This window comes from Symphalangus syndactylus, chromosome 22 (assembly GCF_028878055.3).
Source record: "Symphalangus syndactylus isolate Jambi chromosome 22, NHGRI_mSymSyn1-v2.1_pri, whole genome shotgun sequence".
Classification (NCBI taxonomy): Eukaryota; Metazoa; Chordata; class Mammalia; order Primates; family Hylobatidae; genus Symphalangus; species Symphalangus syndactylus.
In genome coordinates, this window is record NC_072444.2 from 21790829 (window position 1) to 21809378 (window position 18550).

The 18550-nt window shown below is 47.5% G+C and overlaps 2 protein-coding genes across 4 annotated transcripts in view; one reads left to right on the forward strand and one right to left on the reverse strand.

The window, feature by feature from the left end:
- Positions 1 to 106: 106 nt before the first annotated feature.
- On the forward strand, positions 107 to 13818 carry AGMAT (agmatinase (putative)). Its single transcript, XM_055262206.2, has 7 exons — positions 107 to 749; positions 2053 to 2255; positions 5340 to 5388; positions 6428 to 6623; positions 7626 to 7805; positions 10590 to 10674; positions 11714 to 13818. Exons 1-7 carry the CDS (start codon positions 478 to 480, stop codon positions 11785 to 11787), a joined length of 1059 nt encoding a protein of 352 aa, XP_055118181.1. The 5' UTR covers positions 107 to 477; the 3' UTR covers positions 11788 to 13818.
- DNAJC16 (DnaJ heat shock protein family (Hsp40) member C16) overlaps positions 13687 to 18550 on the reverse strand; it is a 46498-nt gene continuing 41634 nt past the window's right edge. For all 3 annotated transcript variants that reach the window (XM_055262191.2, XM_055262192.2, XM_055262193.2), the window contains 2 exons: positions 18156 to 18326; positions 13687 to 17651 (listed from right to left, as the gene is read on the reverse strand). In XM_055262191.2, the coding sequence (XP_055118166.1) occupies positions 17252 to 17651; positions 18156 to 18326 (571 nt within the window). In that variant the 3' untranslated portion in view covers positions 13687 to 17251. The remainder of the gene's footprint in view (positions 17652 to 18155; positions 18327 to 18550) is intronic.

The following is an 18550-nucleotide window of genomic DNA, read 5'->3' on the forward strand; positions in this document are numbered from 1 at the left end:
TCCTTCATATCTTTCTGGCTTTAAAAATATTACTCTGGGGTGGCTGCTGTGGCTCATACCTGTAATCCCAGCACTTTGGGAGGCCAAGGTGGGAGGATCACTTGAGTCCAGAAGTTCGAGACCAGTCTGGGCAACACAGTGAGACCGTCTCTATAAAAACAAAATTACTCTGAATGGGAGAAGAGGCTGCTGAAGGCCACAGTGGGGAGCAGGGCGCAGACACCTCTGGCACAGTGCCGGCCAGTGGGCACCCCCAGCCTGACTCTTTGCCAGAGGCTGAAGTCCAGAGGGGTTGAGGGGAGAGCACCGCAGGTCCCTAGGGCCCCTCCCCCGCCTTGATTCCAGGGCGCCCCTGACCTTTGAGCCAGCTCGGGTTCCGGCTCTGGCGCGTGCACACTCGCCTCGCCGTTCGGGACCAGCCAGATCGCGGCGGCCTCGCGGGCGGTCTGGTGGGTGAGGTCGGGGCCGCGCGCTGCAATGCTGAGGCTGCTGGCGTCCGGCTGCGCCCGGGGCTCGGGGCCCGGCGTGGGCGCGCGTCCTGCCGCAGGGCTCTGCCACCCGGGGCGCCGCCAGAGCCGCCAGGCTTCCGACGCGCCCCGGAACCAGCCCCCCAGCCCCGAGTTCGTGGCCCGGCCGGTGGGCGTCTGCTCCATGATGCGCCTGCCGGTGCAGACCTCCCCCGAGGGGCTGGACGCTGCCTTCATCGGAGTGCCCCTGGATACTGGGACTTCCAACCGGCCTGGGGCAAGGTAAGGCCTGAAGGACGGGGGCCGGGGACACGTGGAGGGACTGCTTGCTGGCTGTCGGGCATGGAAAGCACCGGGACAGGCGCCCCTGCTAGCCCCGGGTCGAGTTGGAAGCTGGTGGCCGGCTCCAAAATGCCCCTTGTGGTTTGAGATGGTTGATTTCCCTGGACCCTCAACAAGCAACCCCCAGAGCTCAACATGGGCGTGGCCTCCCACATCTTTAGTGTCATCATTGGTCAAGAAGGGATTTTGGCCGGCCCAGTGGCTCATGCCTGTAATCCCAGCACTTTGGGAGGCTGAGGTGGGCGGATCACGAGGTCAGGAGTTTGAGACCATCCTGTCCAACATGGTGAAACCCTGTCTCTACAAAGGTACAGAAAAAAAAAAAAAAAAAAAAGCCGGGCATGATGGCGCGGGCCTGTAATCCCAGCTACTCGGGAGGCTGAGGCAGGAGAATCGCTTGAACCTGGGAGGCGGAGGTTGCAGTGAGCTAAGATTGCGCCACTGCACTCCAGCCTGGGCAACAGAGTGAGACTCCGTCTCAAAAAAAGAAAAAAGAAGGGATTCTGGAGACTGAACCTTCTCTGTGTCCCCATCCTGGGGCCTTGCGGGGATGGCTGCTATGGATTCCTCTCCTCTCCTCTCCCCAGCTTACAGTGGCAGGTGACATTGCATTTGAGAGCAGAAACTGGCTGCCCCTTCCCCAAATCTGTGGATGTCACCTGACTCAAGAAATGCTCAAATGAAGGCAATTTTCCTAGGATCAAGTCGGAGGAAGCAAAATTCATCTTCCTAATTATTGAACATCAGCAATTTCTGATTCAGCTCAGCAACACTATATCTGACTGTACTGATCTGAATTATGAAAGTCAGCACTTATTAAATGTCTCCTAAGTGCAAGGTGCTTTGCATAGATTACCTCATTTAATTTTTACTATAGTGCAAGGTAAATATTTTACAAATTAGGAAACCGAGACTCAGGTAGATCATGAAATTGGCTAATGCCATTTAGTACACTTATTTAGTCTCTTCGATATATAGCCCAGATCAGTGATTCTCAAGTGGGGCGGTTTTGCACTCAGGGGACATTTGGCAATATCTGGAGGCGTTTTTGGTTGTTACACCTTGGAGGAAGGGTGCTACTGGCACCTAGTGAGTACAGGCCAGGGATGCTGCTAAACATTCCATTATGCAACACCGCAACATGGAATCATCTGGTCCCAAATTGCTGAGGCTGAGAAGCCCTGGCCTAAGCAAAGCCTGAAATCTCTGCAGATGGCTGACAGGACGATTCTTCCTTCTGCAGATTCGGACCTCGCCGCATCCGGGAAGAATCAGTGATGCTTCGGACAGGCAATCCTAGCACGGGGGCCCTCCCCTTCCAGTCCCTCATGGTTGCAGACCTAGGCGATGTGAATGTCAATCTTTACAACCTTCAGGACAGCTGCCGGCGAATTCAAGAGGCCTATGAGAAAATTGTAGCAGCTGGCTGTATTCCTCTGACCTTGGGTAATGTCAGTCTGCAAGAGCCAGAGTAGTTCCCTGCACTCAGGGTTTATTTATCAGGGGCTTGAGTACAGCTACTTCTCCCCTGCAAGCCACTGCAAATGTGCAGACAGTAGGAAAGAGAGCATTGTAATTCATTTATTTTAATCCTTAGGGAGAGAATATTTCACGTGTGTGTGTGTGTGTGTGTGTGTGTGTGTGTGTGACAGTCTCACTCTGTTACCCAGACTGGAGTGCAGTGGTGCAATCTCAGCACATTGCAACCTCCACTTCCTGGGTTCAAGTGATTCTCCTGCCTCAGCCTCCCAAGTAGCTGGTATTGTAGGCGCCCACGACCATACCTGGCTAATTTTTGTATTTTTGGTAGAGTCAGGGTTTCGCCATGTTGGCCAGGCTGGTCTTGAACTCCTGACCTCAAGTGATCCGCCCACCTAGGCCTCCCAAAGTGCTGGGATTACAGGCGTGAGCCACCGTGCCCAGCCAAGATGATATTTCTAATGACTTTATTTGCGAGGAGAACTGCAAAGAGGGTGTTTTTTTCCTGCTCAGGTTCTACATCAACCTATAGGGCAGCTTTCCCCTTATCCTCACTCCTGGCCCACTCTCATTTTTTCTCTTGTTCACAAATACTTAAAATGACAGGGATCTTTTCCTAAATATCCAAATTCATTTTTGCTAAATTAGAGAGCCTAGCCTGCACGGCATAGTGAGAGGGGTATGGTTTCCGGATGGCATCGTTGGAAGTCTCAGCTGCACTTCTCCCTAGCAACGTTGCTGTATACCCTGCTTGATGCTTCACGCCCTCACCTGTAAGATGGGAATGATCACAATAACACCTACTTCACTGCATGGTGTGAGGGGCATATAATGAAAGTGCACATGAAATGCCCAGCATCAAGCATGGCATATCTTTTTTTTTTCTTTTTTTGAGACAGAATTTCACTCTTGTTGCCCAGGCTGGAGTGCAATGGCACGATCTCGGCTCACTGCAACCTCCGCCTCCCAGGTTCAAGCAGTTCTCCTGTCTCAGCCTCCCGAATAGCTGGGATTATAGGCGCCTGCCATCATGCCCAGCTAATTTTTGTATTTTTAGTAGAGATGGGGTTTCATCATATTGGTCAGGCTGGTCTCGAACTCCTGACCTCAGGTGATATGCCCGCCTCGGCCTTCCAAAGTGTTGGGATTACAGGCGTGAGCCATTGCGCCCGACCTATGCATGGCATATCTTAAGCTTCAATAAATGTTAGCTATTATTATTATCAGAAAGAATACTTTCCTAGGTCTGTGCTGTCCAGTAGGGTAGCCACTAGCCACATGTAGCTACTTAAATTCTTTTTTTTTTTGAGACAGAGTTTTGCTCTTGTTGCCCAGCTTGGCTCACGGCAACCTCCGCCTCCCGGGTTCAAGCGATTCTCCTGCCTCAGCCTCCTGAATATCTGGGATTACAGGCACGTGCCACCACGCCCAGCTAATTTGTTGTATTTTTAGTAGAAATAGGGTTTCAACATGTTGGCAAGGCTGGTCTCAAACTCCTGACCTCAGATGATCCACCGCCTCAGCCTCCCAAAATACTGGGATTACAGGTGTGAGCCACCACGCCCGGCCTAAATTCAAATTAATTAAAATAAAATATTCAGTTTCTTAGTCATATTAGCTACATGTATGTCACATGTGTGTCACATGTGGATAGTGGCTACCATATAGGCCAGTGCAGATAGAACAGTCTCATCATCATAGAAGGTTCTATTGAACAGAGCTATTCTAGGCTTTTCCTAGAATACTCTGAAAAGGTAATTCCTAGAGTAGCTCTTGTCTAATTTCCTCTTTTATTTATTTATTTTTGAGACACGGTCTCACTCTGTCACCCAGGCTGGAGTGCAGTGGTGCCGTCATGGCTCGCTGCAACCTTGCCCTCCCTGGGCTCAGGTGATCCTTCCACTCCAGCCTCCTGAGTAGCTGGGTCTACAGGCGTTTGCCACCATGCCCAGCTAATTTTTGTATTTTTTGCAAAGATGGGGTCTTAATGTACTACCCAGGTGGACCTTGAATTCCTGGCCTCAGGCGATCTGCTTGTCTTGGCCTCCCAAGGTGTGAGCCACTGCGCCTGGTCTATTTTTATTTTTATTTTTTAGAGATATGGTCTTGCTATGTTGCCCAGGCTGGTCTCAAACTTCTAGGCTCAAGCTATTTATTTATTTATTTTATTTTATTTTATTTTATTTTATTTTATTTTGTTTTATTTTTTGAGACGGAGTTTCACCCTTGTTGCCTAGGCTGGAGTGCAGTGGCGCGATCTCGGCTCACCGCAACCTCTGCCTCCTGGGTTCAAGTGATTCTCCTGCCTCAGCCTCCAGAGTAGCCGGGATTACAGGCATGCGCTATCATGCCCGGCTAATTTTGTATTTTCAGTAGAGATGGGGTTTCTCCATGTTGGTCAGGCTGGTCTTGAACTCCCAACATCAGGTGACCTGCCCGCCTCAGCCTCCCAAAGTGCTGGGATTACAGGCATGAGCCACTGTGCCTGGCAAGCTGTTCATTTTTTTGAGATAGTGTCTTACTCTGTCGCCCAGGCTGGAGTGCAGTGGCACGATCACAGCTTACTGCAGCCTTGACCTCCCAGGCTCATTAAGCATCCTGCCATTCGATAAGATCTTACTGTAGCTGTGGTTATAGCTCCCCAGTCTGAAAGGGTGAAAACTGGGTTAAGATTATTCAGCTGGTCATGGTGGCTCACGCCTGTAATCCCAGCACTTTGGGAGGCCAAGGCGAGTGGATCACTTGAGGTCAGGAGTTTGAGACCAGCCTGACCAACATGGTGAAACTCCGTCTCTACTAAAAATACAAAATTAGCCAAGTATGGTGGTGCACACCTATAATCCCAGCTACTCAGGAGGCTGAGGCAGGAGAATCGCTTGAACCTGGGAGGCAGAGGTTGCAGTGAGCTGAGATTGTGCCATTGAACTCCAGCCTGGTCAACAGAACAAAACTACATCTCAAAAAAAAAAAAAAAGAGAGAGAGAGAGAGAGAGATTATTCTATGTAATCCTCCAATTCACTTTCCAGACGTTTTCTTCTTCCTCTTTGCAGGTGGAGATCACACAATCACATATCCCATATTGCAAGCGATGGCAAAAAAGTAAGTCCCAAATGGCTTGGGCCCAGCAAGATTTCAAAAGCCAGAAGCTAGGGAATGAGTTATTTGCTGTTCGGTGGCATTAGGTGACTGCTGCTGGCTCAGGTTATGAGCTGCTTCTGGGGATCAAAATTAAGGTTGAGCTCCAGGTGTCTCTGTCAGTCACCAGCTAGAAGCCAAGACAATTTATTATTAACACTTCTGGCCACCCTCCCTTACCCTAGATCTGCCCTGGTATGTGTGCTCAGCATTTTCAACTTGCTTCTGTTTTTGGAAGATGAGCCTCTAGTGAAATACACAACCTCAGTTAACTTCAGTTTCTGTTTTGCTTCAATGGCCAAAAACAAACACTGACGGGCACCATGGTGGAGCTTGCTGAGAGGCCCTTGTTTCCTCCTGAAAGGGCACCTTTCCCAGTCAAAAGACTGATTTGCCAGTAGTGGAAGTCTACCCGGGATTGGCCGACTTTGGCTAATTTAGTTTGAGAAAGAGACAGAAGGACCAGGGTGGAGGGTGGCAGCTCCAGAATGTGTCTATGGAAGCACATGTGGGTGGCATTCTGGTTGGAGGTGGGAGGGTGCAGGTCTTTGCTCAAAGCTGCATTTATTCCTCACGGATTTGGATCAGATGTTTATTTTGGGTGGCTGGCAGGGGTTGATGGAGGTTATGGAGAGAGCTGGATTGAAGCTTCCTCTTCCTTGGTTGGGGAAAGGGCATGTCTTGGTTTAGTTAAGTCTTCAGCCAAGCTTTCCTGTGCCACCACCCTTGATTCTCATCCTGTCTCTAAATGAAGCAAATTCTGGGTGATAGGTGTGGGTGGCAGCCAAAACATGTCTATTTCCTGCCTGACTTCCGTGAGTTTATTGTTCCTCTGAGATGCTAAGTGATCTCAAGAAGACAGGAACCAGTTGCAAGGCAGCAAACGGATGCCAGGTCTCCCCTTTTTGGCTGTGAATTGTCACCAAGTTTTGGTGGCCTGAAGGGTGGCTGTGCTAGGGCCCCACAGGGAGGGTTGGCCTCTGAACTGCCCTGTTGTTGTCAGGCATGGCCCAGTGGGGCTGCTGCATGTGGATGCGCACACGGACACAGCTGACAAGGCCCTAGGAGAGAAGCTCTACCACGGGGCGCCCTTCCGTCGGTGTGTGGATGAGGGTCTCCTGGACTGTAAGTGTGTGGTGCAGATTGGCATCCGGGGCTCCTCCACGACCTTGGATCCCTACAGATACAACCGGAGCCAGGTGACAGACTGAATGCCCCCCACCCTTGCCCCTCAAAATGCCTTCCTCTCCGTTGCCTCACCAGTGGCAACCAGGGATTCAGCAGGGGCTTTACTAATCAAGTCTGAAAGCAGGGATAAAAGGCTGAGTTTGCATCATCGGGGCATATGGAGCACAGGAGTGAGGAGGTTGGTTTATGGGCCACGGGAAGTCTATTGCTGCGGTGGGGAGACAAGCAGAAATCGACCAACCCCTCGGACGGTGATGGCTTAGAAGAGGGGAGGAGGCTGGGCGCGGTGACTCACACCTGTAATCCCAGCAATTTGGGAGGCTAAGGTGGGCGGATCACCTGAGGTCAGGAGTTCGAGACCAGCCTGGCCAACATGGCGAAACCCCGTCTCTACTAAAAATACAAAAATTAGCCAGGTGTGGTGGTGCATGCCTGCATTGCCAGCTACTCGGGAGACTGAGGCAGGAGAATTGCTTGAACGTGGGAGGTGGAGGTTGCAGTGAGCCGAGATCGCGCCACTGCACTCTAGCCTGGGTGACAAAGTGAGACTCCGTCTCAAAAAAAAAAAAAAAAAAAAGGGGGGGGGAAGGAGGTCCGGACCCAAGATGAGTTGCCACCTTCTTAGTTGTGGTCCTCATACCCTCTAGGCAGAATGGCTCTCAGACAGACATGTATGACAAGACCCCAATGGGAAAGACCCAAATCTCTTGCTTTTAGAGTTGCCAAGGCCAGTCTTCTGGACAGAGCAATTCAAAAGGTGCTAGCGTGAGCTGCTGTTTCCCACTCTTGCTTCAGCAAAGCTTCTCTCTGATTCCAACTCCATCAGTCAGCTTTGACCCTGCTTCCTTACCACTCATTGTCCCTCCCTTCCTCACCTGTAAAATAGGATAGTTCCCTCTTCATGGAGATGGAGGGTCAAGTGTGATGTGCACACAGAGCTGAGCATGGGGCTGGCAAACAGGAAATGCCCTGTAAATGCTGCCAGGCAGAAACCTCAGTCCCTGTCTCCGCAGGGCTTCCGGGTAGTCCTGGCTGAAGACTGCTGGATGAAGTCGCTGGTTCCTCTGATGGGGGAAGTCAGGCAGCAGATGCGAGGCAAACCCATTTATATCAGCTTTGATATTGACGCTCTGGATCCCGCCTATGCGCCAGGGACAGGGACACCTGAAATTGCTGGTCTTACTCCTAGTCAGGTAAGGAGATTCCACCAGTGAAGATCCTGGGGGTAGAGACACTTAACACCCATTTTCCTGGGACTTGAAGCGAATCATTAGGAATCAGGATAGGATTTTTGTTTGTTTGAGACAGAGTCTCACTCTGTCGCCCAGGCTGGAGTGCAGCGGTGTGATCTCGGCTCACTGCAACCTCCGCCTCCCAGGTTCAAGCGATTCTCCTGCCTCAGCCTCCTGAGTAGCTGAGATTACAGGCACACGCCACTATGCCTGGCTAATTTTTGTATTTTTAGTAGAGATGGGGTTTCACCATGTTGGTGAGGCTGGTCTCGAACTCCTGACCTCGTGATCCACTCACCTCGGCCTCCCAAAGTGCTGGGATTACAGATGTCAGCCGCTGCACCTGGCTGCCAAGGTAGGATTTTAAGAGCAGAGCACCTAGGCCTTTTCTGTTCTCTGGGCTGAGAATAAGTTTGAATACCTTCTTACTGAAGGGTGATTGATTTTGGCAAGGGCCTTCATTTCCTATCTAGGATATAATAGTTCCTTATTTTATCCTTTATTTCCTCTTCCTGCCTTCAGTTCATCTGTCATGAAAACAACAGTTCATGAGAACAACATTATAGTATCCTCTCTTAAGAACACTAAACTTGGCCGGGCACAGTGGCTCACGCCTGTAATCCCAGCACTTTGGGAGGCCGAGGCGGGTGGACCACGAGGTCAGGAGATCGAGACCATCTTGGCTAACACAGTGAAACCCCGTCTCTACTAAAAATACAAAAAAATTAGCCGGGGCAGTGGCGGGTGCCTGTAATCCCAGCTGCTCAGGAGGCTGAGGCAGGAGAATGGCATGAACACACGAGGCAGAGCTTGCAGTGAGCCGAGATAGAGCCACTGTAGTCCGGCCTGGGCGAAAGAGCGGGACTCTGTCTCAAAAAAAAGAATGCTAAACTTGGCCAGGTGTCATCGCTCACGCCTGGAATCCCAGCACTTTGGGAGGCCAAGGCGGGTGGATCACAAGGTCAGGAGTTCAAGACCAGCCTGGCCAAGATGGTGAAACCCTGTCTCTACTAAAAGTACAAAAATTAGCCGGGCGCGGTGGCAGGCGTCTGTAATCCCAGCTACTTGGGAGGCTGAGGCAGGAGAATTGCTTGAACCCTGGAGGTGGAGGTTGCAGTGAGCCGAGATCATGCCACTGCACTCCAGCCTGGGCAACAGAGCAAGACTCCACCTCAAAAAAAACCCAACCAACCAACCAACCAACCAAAAACACTAAACTTGGCTGGGCGCGGTGGCTCACACCAGTAATCCCAGCACTTTGGGAGGCCAAGGCACCAGGCAGATGGTTCACCTGAGGTCAGCAGTTTGAGACCAGCCTAACATGGAGAAACCCCATCTCTACTAAAAATACGAAATTAGCTGGGCATGGTGGCACATGCCTGTAATCCCAGCTACTCGGGAGGCTGACGCAGGGGAATCACTTGAACCCGGGAGGCTGAGGTTGCAGTGAGCCGAGATCGTGACATTGCACTCCAGTCTGGGCAACAAGAGCGAAACTCCATCTCAAAACAAAAACACTAAACTTATCTTTTTAGGGTTAAATTTAAATAAAAGTGCATACAACGGGCCAGGCGCAGTGGCTCAGGCAGTAACCTCAGCACTTTGGGAGGCCAGGATGGATGGATCGTTTGAGCCCAGCCTGGGCAACATAGTGAGATCCCGTCTTTACTAAAAATAAAAATTAGTCTGGTGTGCTAGTGTGCACCTGTAGTCCCAGCTACTGGTGAGGCTGGGGCAGGAGGATCAACTGAGCCTGGCAGGTCAAGCCTTCAGTGAGCTGTGATCATACCACTGCACTACAGCCTAGGTGACAGAGACCCTGTCTCAAAAATAAATAAATAAATAAATAAATAAAAGTGCATTCGGTGGCAGAATTACCTGCCAAGGTAAGCTCAAGAGTTTTAGAAACACCCAAATAAAGCTCCAATAATGTGTGCTGGGAGTAAATGCACAGGGGCAGAATGGTTATGACTAGAATCTCCCTGAGGGCAGGACCTATGTATTGTTCCCTACCTTGTCCTTGGAGCCTAGGACAGTGCCTGATACATACAAATAGTAGGCACTCAAAGACATTTGAGAGTAAATGAATGAAGACTGCTTAAACCTAATCAAGTACCTTACATCCTCTAAGATCTTAAAGGAGGGTGGCCATAACTCTCTCTTGAAATGGCCGTAACCATCCTCTCTTCTCATGAGGGATTTCTGAAACACATTCCTCATCCCTCTGCTTAGCAACCTTCTGGGCTTTTCACCTGCAGGATGGGAACCCTTTCAGACAAGGTCACTCTCTTCCCATCAGTCTCCCTCACTTATTCTGTCTTCTGGCCACATCTCACTACCTCAACTTTTCCCATCTTGGTGTCTTTGCCTGTGTTTTTCCCTCTGCCTGGCCTATCCCTTGAACTGGGTATTTCCACCTTGGGGAAGCCTTACCCACCTCTCCAGGTTGTTACCTGTGCTGTTACCATTCTGGGCTTGCTTTTCTTGAAGCCCTTGGTGCATGACATCGAAACGACTGGTTTCCTTGTCTCCATCACCACACCATGCAGCCCCAAGGAGCAGGGACTGTGTACGCATTATCTGTGTCCCTGGGAGGCCTGCCAGTGTGCCTGGCAGTCAATAAATGTTCATGGAGGGAAAGCCAATTCCAAGTCAAAGGGTGGCATGTGCTGGGAAATGCTCTACTGGGTGCTTTTCATTGTAAATGATTACCACTGTGGACAAATTAGTCTTGATGTTGAACAGGCTCTGGAGATCATCAGGGGTTGTCAAGGCCTGAACGTGGTGGGCTGTGATCTTGTCGAAGTTTCACCACCGTATGATCTTTCTGGTGAGTAAGCAAGGAGACTGTGATCTATGGGCAGCTGGTAGCTTAAATTACATGAAGCTAGTTAATAAGTCGAAAATGGGGCCAGGCGTGGTGGCTCAAGCCTGTAATCCCAGCACTTTGGGAGGCCGAGGTGGGCAGATCACCTGAGGTCAGGAGTTCAAGACCAATCTGGTCAACATGGCGAAACCCCATCTCTCTAAAGATACAAAAATTAGCCAGGTGTGGTGGCACACACCTGTAATCCCAGGTACCCAGGAGGCTGAGGCAGGAGAATCACTTAGAACCTAGGAGGCGGAGGTTGCAGTGAGCTGAGATTGCGCCACTGCACTCCAGCCTGGGTGACAGAGCGAGACTCCATCTCAAAAAAAAAAAAAAAAAAAAAGGATGAGTCCCTTATATGACTTGCGGGAGCAGCTGAGCATGTCCAATGGTGAAGAAAACACACCTATTACTGCACACCTTACAAACATGAGCTCATTAACCCTAACAAAACCCCTAGGAGGTAGTTAAGTATCATTAGCTTGCCCACCAATCAGCAGAAGAGAAAGAAACCAGCCTGCAGTCTAGTGACAGGGTGGCCCAATCCCCCTCTCCTTTGATGTTTCATTGCAAAGTGAATTCTGAAGCATAAATAATATATGTTAATATTTATCAAGTAGGAACTTAGCTGGTTAAGATCTTCAAAGCAGATGCCATCCCAATAATTTTAATGTAGACAAGCTTATGGAGTTAGGCCTATTGACCTCAGAGGGTAGATAATAAATACAGTACACATCATTGTTATAGGTTCTTCTTTGGGAAATATCTGTTCTCAGAGCAAACAAAGAACTTTCTGAATTTAAAAATATGACTCCCAAATGATGCTTGATGGAGGCAGAGAGCCTGGGCAAGCGTGTTCACAGCTGGCGGGCACCCTAGAGGGGTGCACAAGACAGGGCTCTGGAAAAGGAGGCACAAGGGGAAGAAAGCTGAGGAGTCCCAAGGCTTGGCTCAGGGGGTGGTCTGCAGGGTATTCATGTCAGGTTTTACTTTTTCGTAGGGAACACAGCCCTGCTGGCGGCTAACCTGCTGTTTGAGATGCTGTGTGCTCTCCCCAAAGTGACAACCGTCTGAGTCTTGTGCTCTTCAAGACAAAACAGATTGCGTTGCTGACAAGTTCTCAAGAAGAACTTATGAGTAAGCAGTCTGAGAACTAAAGAGTTTATGCCAAGAAAACTTTCTGCTGCAAGTATCATTGCTGGCTGTGAAGTTGGGATAGTCAGAATTCTCACCCAAACAGCAACATTTCTAAGGAACTTGGATTAATTGGAAAAAAAAAAAAAAGGAGTACTTGTACTGCTTTGATTTTTTTTCCTTTGATGAAAGATGGAGGATAAAGGGGAAGTGAGGAGAATTTCTTTCAAGATTATCTAAACATTAGAAACATGACATTTAAAAAAACTATGAAATAATACTGTATAAGCATTCCATATTTCTATATCTTCCTTTTAAACCTGTATTTTTTTTTCGAGATGGAGTTTTGCTCTTGTCACCCAGGCTGGAGTGCAATGGCATGATCTTGGTTCATTTCAACCTCTGCCTCCCAAGTTCAAGCGATTCTCCTGCCTCAGCCTCCTGACTAGCTGGGATTACAGGTGCCCGCCACCACGCCTGGCTAATTTTTGTATTTTTAGTAGAGACAGGGTTTCACCACATTGGCCAGACTGGTCTTGAACTCCTGACCTAAGGTGATTCGCCCGCCTCAGCCTCCTAAAGTGCTGGGATTACAGGCATGAGCCACCACGCTCAGCCGCTTTTTAAAGTTTTGATGATCTGCTTCCTAGAATATTGAGTATCTTCCTTTAAAATACAGCTCCTCCTCGGATGCTGCAGTGAGCTGAGATCACACCACTGCACTCCAGCCTGGGTGCCAGAGCAAGACTCCATCTCAAAAAAAGAAAAAAAAAATACAGCTCCTCCTATGAGGTGCTTAGGGATGCATCTTGGTTTTAGGACCACTGTGAACGTAAGTAGAAAGTATAAAATAACACGGAGAGCCTAATGAAGAAACTTCTTGCTCAGAGGCCTAGAAGGATACACAAAATGTCTTCTAAACTAGAAAACCTAAGGCTGGACATGGTGGCTCACGCCTGTAATCCCAGCACTTTGGGGGGCCGAGGCGGGCGGATCACTTGAGGTCAGGAGTTCGAGACCAGCCTGGCCAACATGGTGAAAACCCATCTCTACTGAAAATATAGAAATTAGCTGGGCGTGGTGGTGAGTGCCTATAGTCCCAGCTACTCAGGAAGCTGAGACAGGGGAATTGCTTGAACCTGGGAGGTGGAAGTTGCAGTGAGCTGAGGTCATGCCACTGCACTCCAGCCTGGGTGACAGAGTGAGACTCCGTCTCTAAAAAAAAAAACAAAAAAAACAAACCAGGCTGGACCGGGTAGCTCATGCCTGTAATCCCAGGCCTAGGCAGGTGGATCATCTCAGGTCAGGAGTTCAAGACCAGCCTGGCCAACATGGTGAAACCCTGTCTCTACTAAAAAAAAAAAACAAAAAAACCCAGAAAACAAAACAAAACTGGAAAACATCAGCTGGGCTTTTTTTTTTTTTTTTCTGAGACAGAGTCTCGCTGTGTCCCCCAGGCTAGAGTGCAGTGGCCCGATCTTAGCCCACTGCAATCTCCGCCTCCTGGGTTCAAGCAATTCTGCTGCCTCAGCCTCCTGAGTAGCTAGAATTAGTCATGCGTCACCACGCCCAGCTAATTTTTCTATTTTTAGTAGAGACGGGGTTTCACCATGTTGGCCAGGCTGGCAGCTGGGCTCTTAATGTTACTTATCGTAACTCACTTCCTGTAAGACTCAATCTACTCTTCAAGTTGATGTACCCTCTATGACTGTAATTCCTGAAATCTGCAGTTAAGCTGTGGTGATCTTAAGTGTGTGTTGAGTTCCATGCAAATTCAATTCTGTTGATAATGTGTCCATAATCAAATCATCATCTTACAATGCAAGGGCTACCCCATAATTATCACACATTAAAATAGTTTATTTCTTTTTCCATTCTGTAATCTTAAAATAACATCAGCTTCAGTGCCTGTTCACAATACAAAAAAAGTCAAAAAACAAAAACAACACCCAAAACATAAAAAAGAAACAATTTGCCAAATAAGTTATTTGTTCCTAAGAGTATCAAAAGTGCAAAATATTCACCTTCTTTTCACATCTCTCCCAAGTATAATCATCCTCCTTGACAAACTGAACAGACAGATTCAGCAGCTGCCACAGTGCACTTGTTTTTAGGGGACAATGTCAGACAGGTGGATGTGAACTACAGTTCATCTGTAAAGATGTTTGGCATCAGCTTTTAAAGAATTCTAGTTAATAAAACAGGTCTGAGTATGTGCTTCCAATCTCTATTCCCAAACAAAGGAAATCACTAAAAAAACAGATCACACTTCTTTTTATAACAGAAAAATATTTATGTAATGATGGCAGCTGCAAATTGATTGGGATGTTAATAAATAAAAGGGAACAAGTATCAACAAGTTGCAAATGAGGAAGAAACCAACCTACCTGAAAACTACAACCAAATTCTCATGGCTAATAAGTGATGGCAGTGAGACCATGGCCCCTAATGGAAGTTAGGGCAGCCTCACCCACTGAAATGTTTAGTTGGAGCTGATAGCCTCAGTGTTAGATAAAAATTGTGCAACCAACACCTGAGCAATAAATTTTTTTTTTTTTTAAATTGGCATGTATTCTGCAAAGGCTTGTTTTAGGCCAGTTTTACCCCATCTGCTAAATGCGATGCATAGTCTGTATCAACCAGAAGAACCCATCTCTAAAAACATCAATGTTGATAGTCAAAGACCACTGTGTTAGAACCAAAATCGGGTCTTGTATGATTACATACCTCAGACACAGCAATGGTGGCACAGGCTGAACATGACAATGGCTCATACGTTTGACACAAAAGTAAATTCATGGATGCATTCAGGAGGAATGCCTTGCATGGACAAGGGTAAAGTTCAAATTAAAATAAAAGCTCCCTAATATTCTCATAGGGCACCAGCTCTAAACCGGTCTGTAGAAGACTTTTTGGGGCTAAAACATCTGCCAGAAACATTGCCAATCCCATCACTACTTTCGTTTCCTAGTGCAAATGGAAGGTGCAGCTGTTTGAAGGTGCTTTTTAAAAGATCAAAAGATGACTTGAAGAGATAAAAATTTTTTAAAATGAACAAATCTGGCATGGTGGCTCATATTGATAATCCCAGCACTTTGGGAGGCCAAGGTGGAAGGACTGCTTGAGGCCAGGAGTTTGGGACCAGCCTGGGCAACATAGCAAGACCTCGTCTCCATTAAAAAAATATATAAATAAATATACTTGGAGAGTTTTTGGTTTTCAGAAATTAAAGTCAGGAATTTCATTAGTACAGAAATTAAAAATAAAAACCTACTACCAAACCAAAAGACTACTCATATAAGCAATCTGGCCATAAAAGAGCCAGAAAGTAATTTTGAGGACTGATGTATCAAGGAGCCAAATGAATTCCTTGACCATTTCTAGTTGGACCAGGTGCCATGAGATACAGCATTCAGAGGAAGTGTCCATTTTTAGAGGATCATATGGAAGAATGAAGCCTGGCAGTGATTTCTTTATTTTTTAATAAAGCTATGATTCCATGAAAACTATAGGAATTCCTGGCCTTAAATAATTTATTAGTTACCAATGTAGCTCAAGATTTAAATTATTCAGGATCCAAGTGGCTTAGTTTAAAGCATTATGATTAAAGAAATAGTAACTTAGCTGGGCGTAGTGGCTCATGCCTGTAATCCCAGCACTTTGGGAGGCTGAGGCAGGCGGATCACCTGAGGTCAGGAGTTCGTGACCAGCCTGATCAACATGGAGAAACCCTGTCTCTACTAAAAATACACAATTAGCCGGGCTAATTACATGGTGGCACATACCTGTAATCCCAGCTACTCAGGAGGCTGAGGCAGGAGAATTGCTTGAACCTGGGATGTGGAGGTTGTGGTGAACCAAGATTGCACCATTTCACTCCAGCCTGAGCAACAAGAGTGAAACTCTGTCTCAAAAAAAATAAAAAAATAAAAAACAACAACAAAAACAAACAAACAAAAAACTAACTTAGTAAATGTCCCATCACTGATTTTCACCCTTCAGAAAGCCACCAAAGGCACCTTGCTTTGACATTTGAACGGACCACTCTTTGAAGCTGTCCAAACTCAAACTCAGAACCATTGGTCATTCTACCCTGAAAAATAAAAGGTATGCTCTCTAACTGGCTGGTATGAGCCAGCCTGGGGTCCACTATACCTGGAGCTCAGCATGCTCAGGTGCTGATGGCCAGTCTGACCCCAATACTGGTGAAGCAGCTCTAAGTTAAGAGTGAAAACAATGAAGATGAGACATCAAAATATAGGCCAGAAGTGGAAAGTAAGCCTTTTGCAAAATGGGAGTCTAGAACAAGTCTTGGCTCACTTCCTGAAAAAGATGACTTGAAGAGACAGCACTTTTAGGCTAACAGTGTTCAAAATACAATTGTTGAGAAATTTTAAGTTCCTTGATACAAAGACATGTTTGGTATTTTACTAAAGAGACACTATTGAAGAGGTTCCTTGAGCCTGACTCATAGCAGGTGGGAATCATTTCTCTTCAGTTTAACATCTACTGGCTTTATAGCAGCTTATCTCTACGTTCAGAGAACAAGATTACAAGTTATGGCTCCTAATATCCATACCCTAAAATCGATAGAGGCAGAAAGGCATCTGAAAACATACATGTCAACGGCTCAAAGTCATCACAGTACTTCTCGCTGTGTAGACCCCTCCCCTGGCTACCAGCAGCGCTGGAGCGGCGGATAGGATGCTCACAGCGTGTCTCAAGGCTGCATCACTTCAGCCACTGCTCAGCCTCCCTTTCCTTTTCTTGAGAACTCACATGCAGAACTCCCATTTATTCCTTTCCTTTTCAAACTGTGGCCAACAAACTGTTGTTGGGGGATACCCCCAAAATATACGTTTAGCCACTTACTCCCAGAACAACCAGTAAATGTGAGATTGCTTGGAAAGGGGCCTTTTTCCAGATGTAGGGCTAGAAGCTGCTGTGGGTTGTTCAGGGTTAGGAGCATGCGCCATGGCAGCAGCACAGCAGGGCCGGGATTGGGGAAGGGGCCAATGACCCGGCCTGCACGACAGGCTCATGAGGGTCCGCCAGACGCCGCTTGCAGGGTGGAGCCCTGTGCTTCTCCAAGACACAGGACAGGAGGGTGCGGTGAGCATGGGACAGGGACAAGAAAGGAAGAGGGGATGAGCAGTCTATTTTCAATGGTGTGGCATTCAGTGGGGAAAAATAAAACCCAGAGGAAAAGATTTTGATCTAGGGGATTCAAACTGGTGGTGTTTTTCATTCCTAGGTTAGAACAGGACAAAGGAAAGATTCTTCTAGCCATGGTTCTAGAAGAGCAATCTAAAATCTATACTCTGTTCATTGTGGTAGTTTGAGTCCTGAAAATACCTGTTAAAAAGTCTGAATTTCAGAGTTCAAATCTCTTTTGAAAATCCTCTCAGTCTAGTTCAGGCCATGATGGGATATAAAACCTCTGTAAGGAGCCCTCCAGCAGGCGTTCCATCCATAAAGAAAGCTTGCTCAACTTTCCTTTGATGGGCCTGGATCCAAGGCCACAGGAAGGTTTCCCTCGAGATTCACCCAGGTAGAGGGAAGAGTCAACATCACTGCACGACCCTATGGCTTCCTCCTCTTCGACTGTTTTTTGGGGCTTGAAGAGGCAGAAGTATTTCTTGTGGCCATTCAGAGCCAGTACATAACCAGTGTAGTCACGCTCCATGAAATGCTTATCATATTGGTTTGGGATCGGAGCTGCATCTTGAGCAAATTCTAATAAGTATTCTAGCCATTCTCTGTGTTTATCTAGACTCAGGAAGGAGAAGTGTAGGCAGCTGCTCCTGTAGGAAGAAGAGAATGAGGACTCAGGGCATTTCCTGACACATTTAATTGCTGAAAAAATAAATACCCCAGTGAGACTTAAAATAATAGGAAAACGCTTTGTGTTGGATGGGGCCTGAACACAGAGAAAAAGAAGGCTTTCTGTGGGAGCCAGTGACTCTCCAGCAGCTGCGACACTTCAATCACCCATTCCCCCATCCCTTGCTCGGTGGAACGTACATTGCTCTTCTGGAAAATACACAAGGGCTAGAGAACAGTAACTGAAAGGGCTCAGGGAATAGCATTGAGTTCAAGCTTTTCTGTTCAGAACCAACAGAACAAGGAGTGAAGTGGGAAAAGAGGTCCCTGTCGCAATGGCTCAGATGTCTGGATTGGAAAGGTCACAGCTAGCATCTTGCTGCATAGATAAAGCCCCGCAAGACCAAAGAGAAAAGCGTGCAATTTCAGTGTGCCTGCCTCTCTCTCACACACACATACATACACGCATACACACACACGCTTACCCAGTAAATGTGTAGACCTCCAAAGCAAATTTCTGTAGTAGGCTGGTCTTGGTAGAATTCGACAGGATGAGGACCACATTCATGTGGCCTGGCCTCAGACGTACCAAGTTACTGGTGTATGTTACATCTGTGAGTTCAGTTACCTCCACAAAGCCTTTTTTAGGAATCTTGCTGTGGAGAAATATTGAGGAGTTAAGATGCTGTCAGGATAGGGAAAAGCCATTACTTTGAAAAGAAACAGCTGAAAGAAAATGCTACATTCTAACCAGACTAGGTGTATTATTCACTATTCTTGAGTCTAACACATTGGTAGGATGGTGATGGCCTGACTTGGTAATCCCTGACCTACAACAGCCTTTCTGTGCTGCTTTTCTTTTTCTGAGACAGGGTCTTGC